Source organism: Diceros bicornis, chromosome 14 (genome assembly GCF_020826845.1).
Source record: "Diceros bicornis minor isolate mBicDic1 chromosome 14, mDicBic1.mat.cur, whole genome shotgun sequence".
NCBI classification, from domain to species: domain Eukaryota; kingdom Metazoa; phylum Chordata; class Mammalia; order Perissodactyla; family Rhinocerotidae; genus Diceros; species Diceros bicornis.
Window position 1 is genome coordinate 23,318,354 of NC_080753.1, and position 12,184 is coordinate 23,330,537.

At 53.0% G+C, this 12,184-nt stretch overlaps 1 protein-coding gene across 1 annotated transcript; it reads right to left on the minus strand.

The window, feature by feature from the left end:
* Positions 1–2,770: 2,770 nt before the first annotated feature.
* GUCA1A (guanylate cyclase activator 1A) lies at positions 2,771–9,480 on the minus strand. Its single transcript, XM_058554392.1, has 4 exons — positions 9,280–9,480; positions 4,180–4,329; positions 3,700–3,793; positions 2,771–3,396 (listed from the first exon to the last, which is right to left on the minus strand). The coding sequence occupies exons 1-4, from the start codon at positions 9,478–9,480 to the stop codon at positions 3,233–3,235; spliced, it is 609 nt and encodes a 202-aa protein (XP_058410375.1). The 3' UTR covers positions 2,771–3,232.
* Between the last annotated feature and the right edge of the window lie 2,704 nt (positions 9,481–12,184).

Sequence of the window (12,184 nt, forward strand, 5' to 3'; positions counted from 1 at the left end):
ATGCCCACACTCACGAGGTATGAAGCAAAAACTGGTAGAAGGCAGGGGCTGGAAGGTGTTGAGTCAGAAGAAAAGGTAGGAGTTGGGAGGAGGATAATAATTACATCCCCCCAGGATCCTGAAGAGTGTTCATGGGAGAACTCTTGCCTGCTCCTCCCCAAGTTGTCCTCACCAGGGGGTCGACAAGGGAAAATTGAAGCAAGCAAGGGTGTGGTCTTCCTGCCCCTGGAGGGGTCGGCTCTGCCCTGGTGCTGCTCCCCTAACCCCTGCGGCCAACCTCCCCCCAATAAAACCTCCTCCCAACCTCCTTCACCCTCATCCCCCACACTCACCTCTTCAACCCCTACCCCCAGTGTGGACCTTCCACCATTCTCAGCCACAAGCTGAATGTGTCTCCTTAAAAGATGGAGAAACCGTCTCTCTGTCTCTGGGGAGAATTGGGGGGGGGCCTGTGCCCTGGGTTCTAGGCCAGGCTTATGCCTCCAACTGCTATGTGACCCGAAACGGCCATTTCTCTTCCCTAACCTCAGTTATCTCAGCTGTATGGTGAGCAGGTTGGACTAGACGAGCAGTTTTCAGATTATTATTTTTTTAGACGTGGAACTATTTTTGTTATGCAAATTCTATGCACAACCCCAATATAGAAACTCGATTAAAAGGGAGCCACTCTGCATGAAGGGGGGGCTGAGGAATTCAGCCTAGAAACTCATTCCATTAGATACATTTTTATGTTGATGTATGAAAAATAAAACTAACCTATTGAGCCTTTGATTTCGTAGGTGTGATATTGTCATCAAGTTTCCTTTAGAAATAAATTTTAGGGGCCGGCCCTGTGGCTTAGTGGTTAAGTGCACACGCTTCCCTACTGGTGGCCCGGGTTGGCATCCCGGGCGCGCACCGACGCACCACTTCTCCGGCCATGCTGAGGCTGCGTCCCACATACAGCAACTAGAAGGATGTGCAACTATGACATACAACTATCTACTGGGGCTTTGGGGAAAAAAAGGAGGAGGATTGGCAGTGGATGTTAGCTCAGGGCTGATCTTCCTCACAAAAAAAAAAAAGAAAAGAAATTTTAGATAAAAAACAGTTGATTAAAAAATAATAGACAGGGCTGGCCCAGTGGTGTAGGGGTTAAGTTCGTGCGCTCTACTTCAGCAGCCTGGGGTTCACAGGTTCAGATCCTAGGTGCTGACCGATGCACTGCTTATCAAGCCATGCTGTGGTGGCGTCCCATATAAAGTAGAGGAAGACAGGCACGGATGTTAGCCCAGGGCCAATCTTCCTCAGCAAAAAAGAGGAGGATTGGTATGAGATGTTAGTTCAGGGCTAATCTTCCTCACACACACAAAAAATGTAGTAATCCAGATAGGACACAGATATGCCCCAAATCATGAAGCTGGCATGTGAATGAGGTTGGGGAAATGTCCTAATTCTATTCAAATATCCTCCCAACTCTGTCCTTCAGGATTTCCCAAGAGGCAGCCATCAAGAGGAGTAGAAATGTCAACTCCCTTTGTTTCCAGGCTGCCCCTGGCCCTGACCTCCACCTTCCCTCCATGTCTGTGCTCAGGCCCTGGCTGACTACCCAGGCGGGGCGGGGTGGGGGGGGTCCCCGTGATGAACAGGTGTGAGCAAAATACACCCTCTCTCCCCCCAGTGGGGCTCTCTGCAACCTGGGCCTTCTCTCCCTTCCCCCTTGTTTTCTCCCTGCCACCCCTGGATTTTTATTTACTCCCTGCACTTCCCCCACTCCCAGCTGCAGTGAAGACTCAAAGCCCAGAAAAAAGAGAATCTTTGAAAAAATGGGCACAACTTCTCCAGCCTATGTCTCTCCCCAGGGTCTTGGAGAGGTGTTCCTAAAGTTGGGGTGTGCAACAAATGGGGATGGGGCCACCATGTAACAGATTGCCCCACTTCCACATGTGTCATTGCAGCAAGAGGGATTTAGGTTAGACTGGGGATGATCAGGTCACTTGCCACGAGCAAAGAGTCACAGACCTGTGGGGGACCATGTAGCACTAAGCACCACCAAGGAGCCAGCAGGTTGGAAGTGAGGGTCTCGTGCAGTTACTTCTGAATAAATACGGATTTCTTCTGGATAAATGAGGACCATGCCTCCTCCTTTTCAACCAACATTAAACTCGAGCAGACCCTCCCAGAGCGTCTGGATGCATGCACACACACACACACTCCCACACCATGGCCCGTCATTCAGTCATGATTCAGATCTATACTGTCATCCAAACACTCCATCCTTGTCTCCTTGGTAACACTGCAAATGTCTTAAAGTTTTGTGTTTTTTTCCCCCATTACTGGGGCCCTAGGAGTGCTCCCTAAAAATGGACATGATGACCCTTTATTGTTTCAAATTTGGTAAAATTTAAACCCTAAGAGATACCCCCAATTTAGACCTATGAAAGCCCCTCCCCACATCACACAGCCCCCCCACATGCACACATACATCACACAGAATGCCCTCCAACCTCCCCCACACATCACCTTCTTCTCCATGTGCAACCCCAATGCCTCTTTCACATACAAACTCCAGGGTCACCTCTGTGAGGTGGTCTCTGAGTCAGACTCGCTCACAGTTCCCTGTGCTCCTACAGAATCTGTTGATAGCTTCTCTTAGCAGCTTTTATTATAATGGTCTTAGCCTGTGAGTTCCTTGAGGATGAGAACTTTCCTCTTCTTTGCACGTCCAAAATCTAGCATTATACACAATAGGTGTTCAATAAATGCTTGCAGAAGGGAGGAATGAACAAACCCACAACTGGGCTCCAGGGTCCTAGGGTGGGATGCGTGTGTGATTGCAGCACCGGGATGGAGCCTGGGCCCGGATTTGCAGGAGTCCATCAGGGTCCCGGGAAAGCCTAGCTCTGCCTCAGAGCCTCCATGTCTAGAAGAGAGTGGAACTGGAGAAGCTCAGAGGGGAAAGCTGGGAAAAGCTGGGGGAGGGGCCAGAAGGGAGGACGCAGAGGGATGTGGAGGAGTGCCCCCACCAGGGAGCGGCCACCACCAGCTGAGTCACGCGGAGGGTTCTGGAACCATCCTTCACCATCTCCTGCTCTGGGCCCCCACCCCTGCCCCTGTGCTGCCACCGTGCACCCCCAAGAGGTAAGCTGCGCCTATGAGTTCACAGACTCCATCTAGTATTAAAACAACGAGGAGGACGACACCAGCACGACCACACACCCCCTCCCCAGCACAGAAGCCGCTGGGGGTGGGCTCAGCCTGCTGCCTCAGCCGCCCCGCCGCCAGCCGCCTCCCCATCTTGCTCGCCGTTCTGGAGCCTGCGCACAATGCGGGTAAGATCCAGGCTTCGCGTCAGCGTGTCCAGGAGCATCTGGTCGTTCTGGACGCCCTCCACGAACTCCTCCAGGGAGAGCTCCCCTGGGGTAGAGAGAAACGGGGTCATGGGCGGGAGGGTGTTCGTGTCGGCTGTCTGGAGCCCGGAGCTGGAGGCTTGCGAGGGGGACAGAGCCAGCGCTGGGGCAAGTGGCTGTGAGTGGAGCATCAAAGGAGCCAGAGACCAAAGTCTGGTCCAGGGATCCCTAAAGGCCACCTCAGTGGCAGAGGGAGGAGGTGGCTAGCAGAAGCCCCTTTGTGCCTCCCTCCCCTCTCCCGCCCCTCTCCCCTGGAGACCCTACATCCCTGGTGGCTCCTCTCCTGGGGACCCCCACCCAGCCTCCTCACCATCCCCGTTGACGTCAATCTTGGAGAACACGGTGTTGGTGAACTCCTCTGCACTCATGGTCGAGTCGCTGCAGGGGTTAATCGCTCGGATGGCCTGGGAGGGAAGGAGGAGAAGTGAGAGGACCCATCCTAATTCAGTCTCGGTGGTGGGAGTGGGGGCCGTGAGAGCTCGTGGGGAGCAGAGGCCAGGGTGCCGGAGCAGCAGAGTGGGCAGCAGAAGCAGAGCTGGGACTTAAGAGCTTCTAGTCTCTTGGTACAGGTGAGGAAACTGAGGCCCAGAGGCCCAGAGAGGGGAAGGAACGTGGCCCAGGTCACGCGGCTGGCGAGGGCCACAGCTGCCACAGGGACCCTCAATACCAATCCTGTCCACTTCTGAGACTGCAGCTCCGCCCGCTGAAGTCCCCCGGGCTCTCAGCTCCGGGTCGGTCCGCCCGGGCCGCTGCCCCCGCCCCCAGCCCGACCCTCTGCACCTGGAGTTACCCGGATGATGGTGAGCAGCTCGTCGCGGTCGATGCATCCGTTGCCATCGACGTCGTAGAGCTTGAAGTACCAGCGCAGCTTCTGTTCCACTTTCCCCTTGAGGACCAGGCTGAGCGCCGCCACGTACTCCATGAAGTCGATGTAGCCGTCCTGGCGAGGGGCGCGGCCGCCTTGAGCCCACTGCCGGGCCCGCCCCGCCCAGCCCCTCGGAGCCCACCGGCCCAGCGGATGCTGAGTCCAGACCCGACCCGCGCCCGTCCTGGACGCCCCTCCCCCCGGCCCTGCCTGCCCCAAAGGCTGCCGATCAAATCCCGTAAACCGCTTCACACCCCAGTGTCTCTTCACAGGTGTTTTGGTTCTAGCGTCACTGCTTCCCTGTGTTTCTCAAACTCAGAGCCCTTGAGTGGCGGGAAGGTGTGTGTGGCGGGAGGCGGGGGGAGGGGGGGGACGGACGACACCGAACCCCCAGCGTGGGGGCGTGGTTGGGTGAGCTCCCCCGAGCTGGGGTAAGCGGAGGAGGCAGATAGGGAGGCCAGGGGAGCCTTTCTCATTCTTTATTCTTGGAACTTCGCTGAGGACCTACTGCGTGCTGAGATAGACCTAGGATTCAGAACTCGGTAAGCTGTGAACCCGGTCCACACGGGAGTGCAGTGTGGAGGGCGCGGGTTTGAATCCTGGCTCCACTCCTCAAAGCTCTGGGATCTGGGACAAAGGACTCAATGTGTCTCTGGCCCTCGATTTCTGTATGTATAATAGTTATAATAGTACCTGCCTCTATGGGATTGTTGTGGGATTAAATGAGTTCGTGTCTGTAAAGCACTCAACACGGCCTGGCACTTAGTAAGCACTTGGTAAATGTTGGCTGTTATTATTATAAAGAGATCACTGTGCCACCGTGATGTATATTCAGGGACAACACAGTGGACAGGGCCTTATGGGATCACAGAACAGAGGCACCCAACTGTGCTGGGCGAGGGCAGGAGGAGCAGGGCTCAGGGAGGCTTCCTGGGGTGATGATGCCCTCAAGGAGTCTTGGGAGGGAGGGTGGCACAAGACATTCCTGTGGGATATTTCTCCAGGGTCCCCCAAATGTTCATGGGTCCTGCCAGCCCTACCAATGGGGCAGGGAAGCAGGGAGCACAGGCCTGCCTCTGGCCACATTCCCTCCAAGCTGAGGGAGGCTGGGAGAGGGAAGCCTGTGTCCGGCAGAAAGGCTGAGTGCTCTAGGGAAAGGAGCGCTGGACTCGAAGCATGAGAGCTTGGATCCCAGCCCCCCATTCCTCTACTTGCTCACCAGGACTCTGGAACGGGGAAGTTACCAACAGGCAGATTTGTGGTCAGTATGAAGAACTCTTTTTTTTTTTGCTGCTGAGGAAGATTATCCCTGAGCTAACATCTGCGCCAATCTTCGTCAATTTTGTATGTGGGCCAAAATAGAGGAGGCTGATGAGTGGTGTAGGTCCATGCATGGGATCTGAACCCAAGAACCCAGGCCACCGAAGTGGAGCATGGGGAACTTCAACCACTCGGCCACAGGGCTGGCCCCTGAAGAACTCTTTAACAGGCAGAGTTGCCCATGGTGGAAGGGGCAGCCTCATGCAGTAATGAGCTCTCTGCAAGCAGGCGCTAGAGCACTGTTATTTGGGATGTGGACAAGGTTGGGCAGGAAGGTCTCTGAGATCTCCTGGTTCTGTGCCAGCCTTTGGCCTTAGATGAGGCCTTACCCACAGTGGGTATCATGATCATAGTGAACATTTGCCTGGGTTTCACACATACCTTCGCTCATTCAATCCTTGCCCAACCCACCTTTCAGGACTGTTGTTAGAATAAGGCCCCTAGGCAGCGATGCTGATGCTCGGAGAAGCAAGACAATGCTAAGGAGGTTTCCTTGGGGCAAGGGGACCCAGAGTGAGGATACTTTTGCTTCCATTTTTTCTCCTTCTGTATTGTTGGAAATGTTCACAATGAGCTGTATTACTTTTGTAATTTTTTAAAAAGTGACTCAAAAGGGGAAGGTGTGGGCTTCTGTGCCAGAAAGACCTAAACCCTGTCTTAGGAGAGGTGTGACCTTGGACAAGTCACCTGGCCTCTCTGAGGCGCAGTTTCCTCAGCTCTAAGACAGGAACGACAGTACGTACTTTTCAAGACTGTGCTACGGATTAGATTCAGTAATAATACTACCTTCTTTTTTTTTGGTGCTTCCTGTGCTCGGTGTTTTATTGGCTTTACTCAATCTCACAACCACCCCTAGCAGGTGAGGTTTTTGTTTCCGTTGTCAGATGAAAAAGCTGAAATTGAGAGCGGTGAGGCCACCCAGCTAATGAATGACAAAACCTCGCCTAGAAGCGTGTGCTTTGCTTACTTCAAAGCGTTGCTTTGAAGTAAGCAAAGCACACGCTTGTTCCCAGGTCACACTGCTGTACCCCTGCCCACCCAGCACAGTACCCTAGGAGACAGTGTCTTCTAACTCAGGGGCTGGCAAACTTTTTCTTTTAAGGGCTAGAGAGCAAATATGCCAGACATTCTGTAAATGAATGTGTGTGGTGTGTTCTGATAAAACTTCATTTACAAAAATAGAGCCACAGCCGTCGTTTGCACACCCCCGTTTTAACTCCTCTCTGTATCACAACTTCCCAGTCCGTGTCCCGTATCCTAGCCAGTCTGCTAAACTGCTCTGTGCTCACGACCATGGGTGGAGGCAGTGTTGCCCAAGTGATTGTGTACCATTGGTGGATGAGGCTCTTCAGATGTGACAGATGCTCTTCATTTTAATAATTATGTATTCAAATTAATGAGTATTATGGAACATAAAAATAGCCCATAAACTCGTGATTGCTGTTATATTCATTCCCTCATATAACAAATATTTACAAAGCACCTGTTGTGTTCAGGCACTGTTCTGGGTGTGGGGACACAGCAATGAAGACACACCAACCTCCCTGCCCTCACAGAGCTCACAGTCCAGCAGGGCAGACAGACCCTCGACACGGTGACTAAATGTTACTTAATATCATGTATGAGATGAGACTGCTCTGGGGGAAAAGAGGGGACCTAGGAAATACAGGGTCCCAGTAAAGTAGGGTTTACGTCAGGAGATCAGGGCAGGTGTCAGTGGGAAGGAGGTATTTGAGCAGAGACTTGTAGCAGGGGAAGGTTTGAGCCAAGCAGAATTCTGGAGGAAGAGGGTCCCAGGCAGCACCTAGGAAGGCCCTAAGGTAGAGGTGTGGGGGGCATAATCTAGGTCAGGTTTGGGACAGTACGGGTGGCGCTTGCATGTGACAAAAACTGAAGAGATGGAGGCCAGCCAGGTGGTGTAGCAGTTAAGTGCGCGCCCTCCGCTGCAGCGGCCCGGGGTTTTCAGGTTTGGATCAGGGGCATGCACCGACCCACCACTTGTCAAGCCATGCTGTGGTGGCGTCCCATATCAGGTAGAGGAAGGTGGGCATGGACGTTAGCCCAGGGGCAGTCTTCCTTAGCAAAAAAGAGGAGGATTGGCATCGGATGTTAGCTCAGGGCTGATCTTCCTCACACACACAAAAAAAAACCTGAAGAGATGGCAGATGAATGACTAGGCAGATACAGGGTTGATGGCTGTGCATTCCTAATGTCATAGGTGTGATTTTGGGGGTCCTTCTGGAGACATGTCTTGACCCAAAGGGGTTCCTTAGCAGGTGAGAAGACGACATATTTTGTTACATTTGGGTGTAATGAGCTGAGGCTTGACTATTGACGGTTCCCTCTCCTGTTCAGGAATGATCGCTGCTTCTGGAGCATTTGGGGGGTCCAGGGTGCTGACGCCCTCCATCCTGGTCTCATACCTCAGGCTCCAGTCCTCCGCTCCCCCACGCTCCCTTCAGAAAGCCCTCGGGCACCAGGATGCTGCCCTTGAGGCTGAGACTCAAAGCCCATAATCTGCTTTGGCCCCTTGATCCCAAATATTAGTGAGTTTTAAATAGCCTCGGACCCCCAGCTTTCCCCAGGAGCTCCGCCCATAGTGGTGTTTGGACCTCTGGGCAGTGAGGGGAGTGGGGAAAGCTCTGGGCAGCCTCTCCCCGGCTTGTGGTGGACACATGGCAGCGCCTCATCACTTCGTCGCCTTCCCAGTGAGCGCCAGCCACGGGGTGGGGACCAGCAGGGGTGGGAAGAAGGGTTTGCGGATTCGAGTTCTCCTACCACTACATCCTGACTAAATCGCTCCAAATAAATGGAAGATTTGCTACTGAAAACCACAAACCTCTTAACCAATGACCCGACGTCCATGGCAGATACAGGTGTATAAGCCGAGGCTGAGGGGCAGATAACAAGCTCAGGGTCACCCAGCTGATGAAAACTAGCGGCCCAGACTCACGGTGCCTGACTGCTCTCTCAGCGCCCCCTCCAGCTTACCAGGAGGTCCTCACCAATGCATCCAGGTGACTACGTGGGGAGACATACAGTCTGACCCCTGTGTAGACCTTCGACCCACTTGGGAGAAGATGAACCAAGGTCACTGGGTATTTTGGAGTTGGAGTAGCTGGATTCCCCAGTGACCAGGCAACCCTGCCTGTCCCCAGGTTTAGTGTCCACAGAGCGTCATGGATGACCCAAGTAGCGTGAGCCTGCCCATCCCAGACCAGCCGGGGCTGAAGCCTCATCGCCCTGCTCTCTGCTCTCTACCCCTCCCCCTCTGCATCCTTGTGAGCATCCGAGGGCCTTGCAGAAGCACCACATACAGCACCAAGCACTTAGTTCAAGGACTGTCTTGTGTTTGCACTTGTTCTGGAGTAAACTGAGATGTGTGTGCAGAAAAGGCAGAGGGAACCATTAGCTTCAGCCCCTGAGGACACTAGCTTGTGGACCTCTCTGCCTTCCCCTGGAAAGTGAGGGCAGGGACGGGTCTGATTCACCTCTGAACCCCGAGTGCCTGACTCACTAGCTCAGTAAACGTTAGATCAGTTGAGTCCCTAATGTCGACATTTGACCTCCCAGATAGACAAGGAACTGTATACATGAAGTCACTCTGGTGGGCGCGGCTGTTCTCCCACCTGCTCCTCCCCACCCCGCACTGGTCGGGCTTCCCGGGGTGGCCCTCCAGCGCCCCCCACCTAGACCCCTGCTCACTTTGTTGAAGTCAAAGGTCTCAAACATCTGCTCCACATACTGGCTGGCCGAGGGGCTCAGGTTCTTGAGGCCGAAGAACTGGCGGAACTCGTAGAGGGTGAGCTGGCCGGAGGGGCACTCGGTCATGAACTTCTTGTACCACTGGTGGCACTCGGTGCTGCTCAGCTCCTCCACTGACTTCCCCTCCATCACGTTTCCCATCGCCCAGGCCCGCAGGAGGCTGACACCTGAGTTGGACGGGTTCTGTTCCTGCTGCTCCCTTCACCAGGGCGGCTCGGCTTTCTACAATTGGGCCCTCGCTCACAGGCCTGAGTCCTCCAGATCTGAGCAAGGAAGGGCCCGATGGATCAGATAGTGCAGGGAAATGCTGGGAGGAGTTGAGCAGAAGGGAGAAAGCAATGACGACTGTGCAAGTCCACACCCAAATCCAGGGGACGCCAGAGAACCGGTGTTAAGAGTCCCCACTAAACCCTTGTAGCCAATGGGGACTGTGCCTTGGGGAAGAGGAGTGAAAATAGAACAGAGCTTAGAGGAGCAGAGGCCCAGGAATACCTACTGAGCTGATAGGTGAGAGGATTTCTTACCCAGTTTGCAAGCTCCTTATCCCTTCTTACCAGGACAGAGTGGGTGGCCAGCCAGCAGCTGTTCTGATCCTGTGACCTCCATTCCCTTCTCCTGTTTTGAGTGGGTTCTCAATCCTTTTGGTTCCTCCCTCAGACATGGAGTTGCGGTACATATGAGACAGAGCTGGTTCCTCTTCCAGAGCTAGGCCAACTGTGGGCTCTTGATAGGGCTGCTGTGTACGGTTATCCAGGCTGTGCACTGCACTTGGCCATCACAACTGAGGAGTTCCGATCACACCATGGATAGCTAACATATGAGAGCACCTGGGTGACGCAGAGTTTATGAGCTTCCAAAATGAGTCCTGAGCAGCCGGAGGGAACCCCCTTCTACATAAAACTGCACAAGTACACATAGCCGTGCACACACACTCACTGGTCCTGTTCTGACCACACTCTCACGGTCCCGGAGATGGGGTCTTTTCCATCCTGGGAGGCCTCAATTCAACCCTCCATCTGACTCTGAACCTGACACCATCACCTCCCAGGGGCATGGGGGTAGGCGACATTGAGTGTGTGCCTGGTGGCCTGGTGTGTGTGTGAGCGTGTGAGAGAGTGCCGGCACACGGGTGCATGGGGGAGCTGCTACCTGCTGGTCCCCAGGCCAATCCTAGGGGCCCGTCTCTGCAGCAGCAGCTTTCTCTGACCCCTAGTGGGGTGTTCTCTGGCCACAGACTAAAGCTGGGTCATTTATGGAGCCAGCATTTGGATGCATATAAGCCGGATGCTCCTGGGAAAGCCCAGAGCCAGCGGTCCCTCCGCCCTGCCCCTCCCCCTTGGTCCCCTCCTCCTCCACATGTGGGCCGTGCCTTCCTCTACCTTGGCCAGAGGGAACCACCGCCCACAGTTCTGCTTTCGCCAGCAGGCCCTTGGATTCCTGTTCAAGTTGTGCACTGATGCACTAGCACAAAAGTGTCTTTTATGCTTGAGGAAGGAGTACCCTTTGGGAGTGGTTTGTTACTGCAGCTAATCTACCCCATCCTGACTGACACAGAGGCTGTGCAATTTTACATACGGCACAAAATGTCAGGAGTCTTTCTAGCAGCACCAGGCTTGCCGAGCCCCTCTCAGGAACCCCAACTACGTGCCAGGTCCCTCCCAGACCACAAGGCTGCAAGGAGAGGGTTCTTCACCCCAGGCTGCAAAGCACTTTTTCTTAAGAATGAAGACTAAGGAAGATTTTTATATACACATATATGCATATAAATTGTATAATATAAATATATCATTACATATACATTAATTTATATAAATGCTAGACAATTTATATTATATAGAACATATTTTAGATATCAGAGTACATACATATATATCTCAGAATTGGCCAGGTTATGCCGCAGTAACAAACCACTCTAAAATCTCAGTGCCTTAAAACAACACAAGTTTATTTGTTGCCCACACTACTGGCTGGGTGACTTTGAGCAAGTACCTTAACCTCTCTGAGCCTCAGTTACCTCATCCTTAAAATGGAGATAATGGTGTCCACCTCATAGGGCTGTTAACAGGATTAAGTGAATTCAAATTAGTATATGAAAAGCATTCGGATCAGGATCGGGCATAGAGTAAGTGTCCCATATGAGCTATCATTTTATTATTTCGTATCTGCTACAGCAGCAGTTCTGGCATGCTGGTGACTTTACAATCTAGGTGCAGTTACATTGCATCTTGGGCACAGCAGTGTCCCTAGATTACAACCAATCGTGCCTCTTGTCCCTTTAGCCCCATTCACTATGGCCCTGGACTCTGTGTGGGGACAGACAGCCACCTTCTCACACAGGACATCGACCAGCTGTGGTCAGGCCCTTGAGAAGGTGGAGGGCTTCACTAAAACCTTACTAGATCCACCCCCATTCCCAACTCCCTGCCCCCTTGCCCACCTCTACTAAAAAGAGGCTGGAAAAGCAAGAAAATTGTTTGCCTAGCCTCTTTTGCAGCTAGGAGTGGCCACATGACATGGTTCTGGCCAAAGAAATGTAAGTGAAGGTCTACCATGGTTTTCTGGGGAAGCTTTGCTTTCTTGATAAAAAGTGATAAAAGATGCAGCTGGTGCTGCCCTTTCCCTACTTTTGGCCTTGAATGTGAATGTGATTGTGACCAGGAGGTTATAAGCAGAGGGAGAGGCCAAGAAAACCAGAGATGTCAGCCATCATTGTTGAGCTACTGAACCCACGGCAATAAGCAATGCTGCTCCCCATAGTTCTGGTTGTGTTTAAAAAATGATCCCCTCTTTATTTAAACAAAAAACCAACTAGAACCCTCAGAAGCAGATTGAGAATGGAGGCACC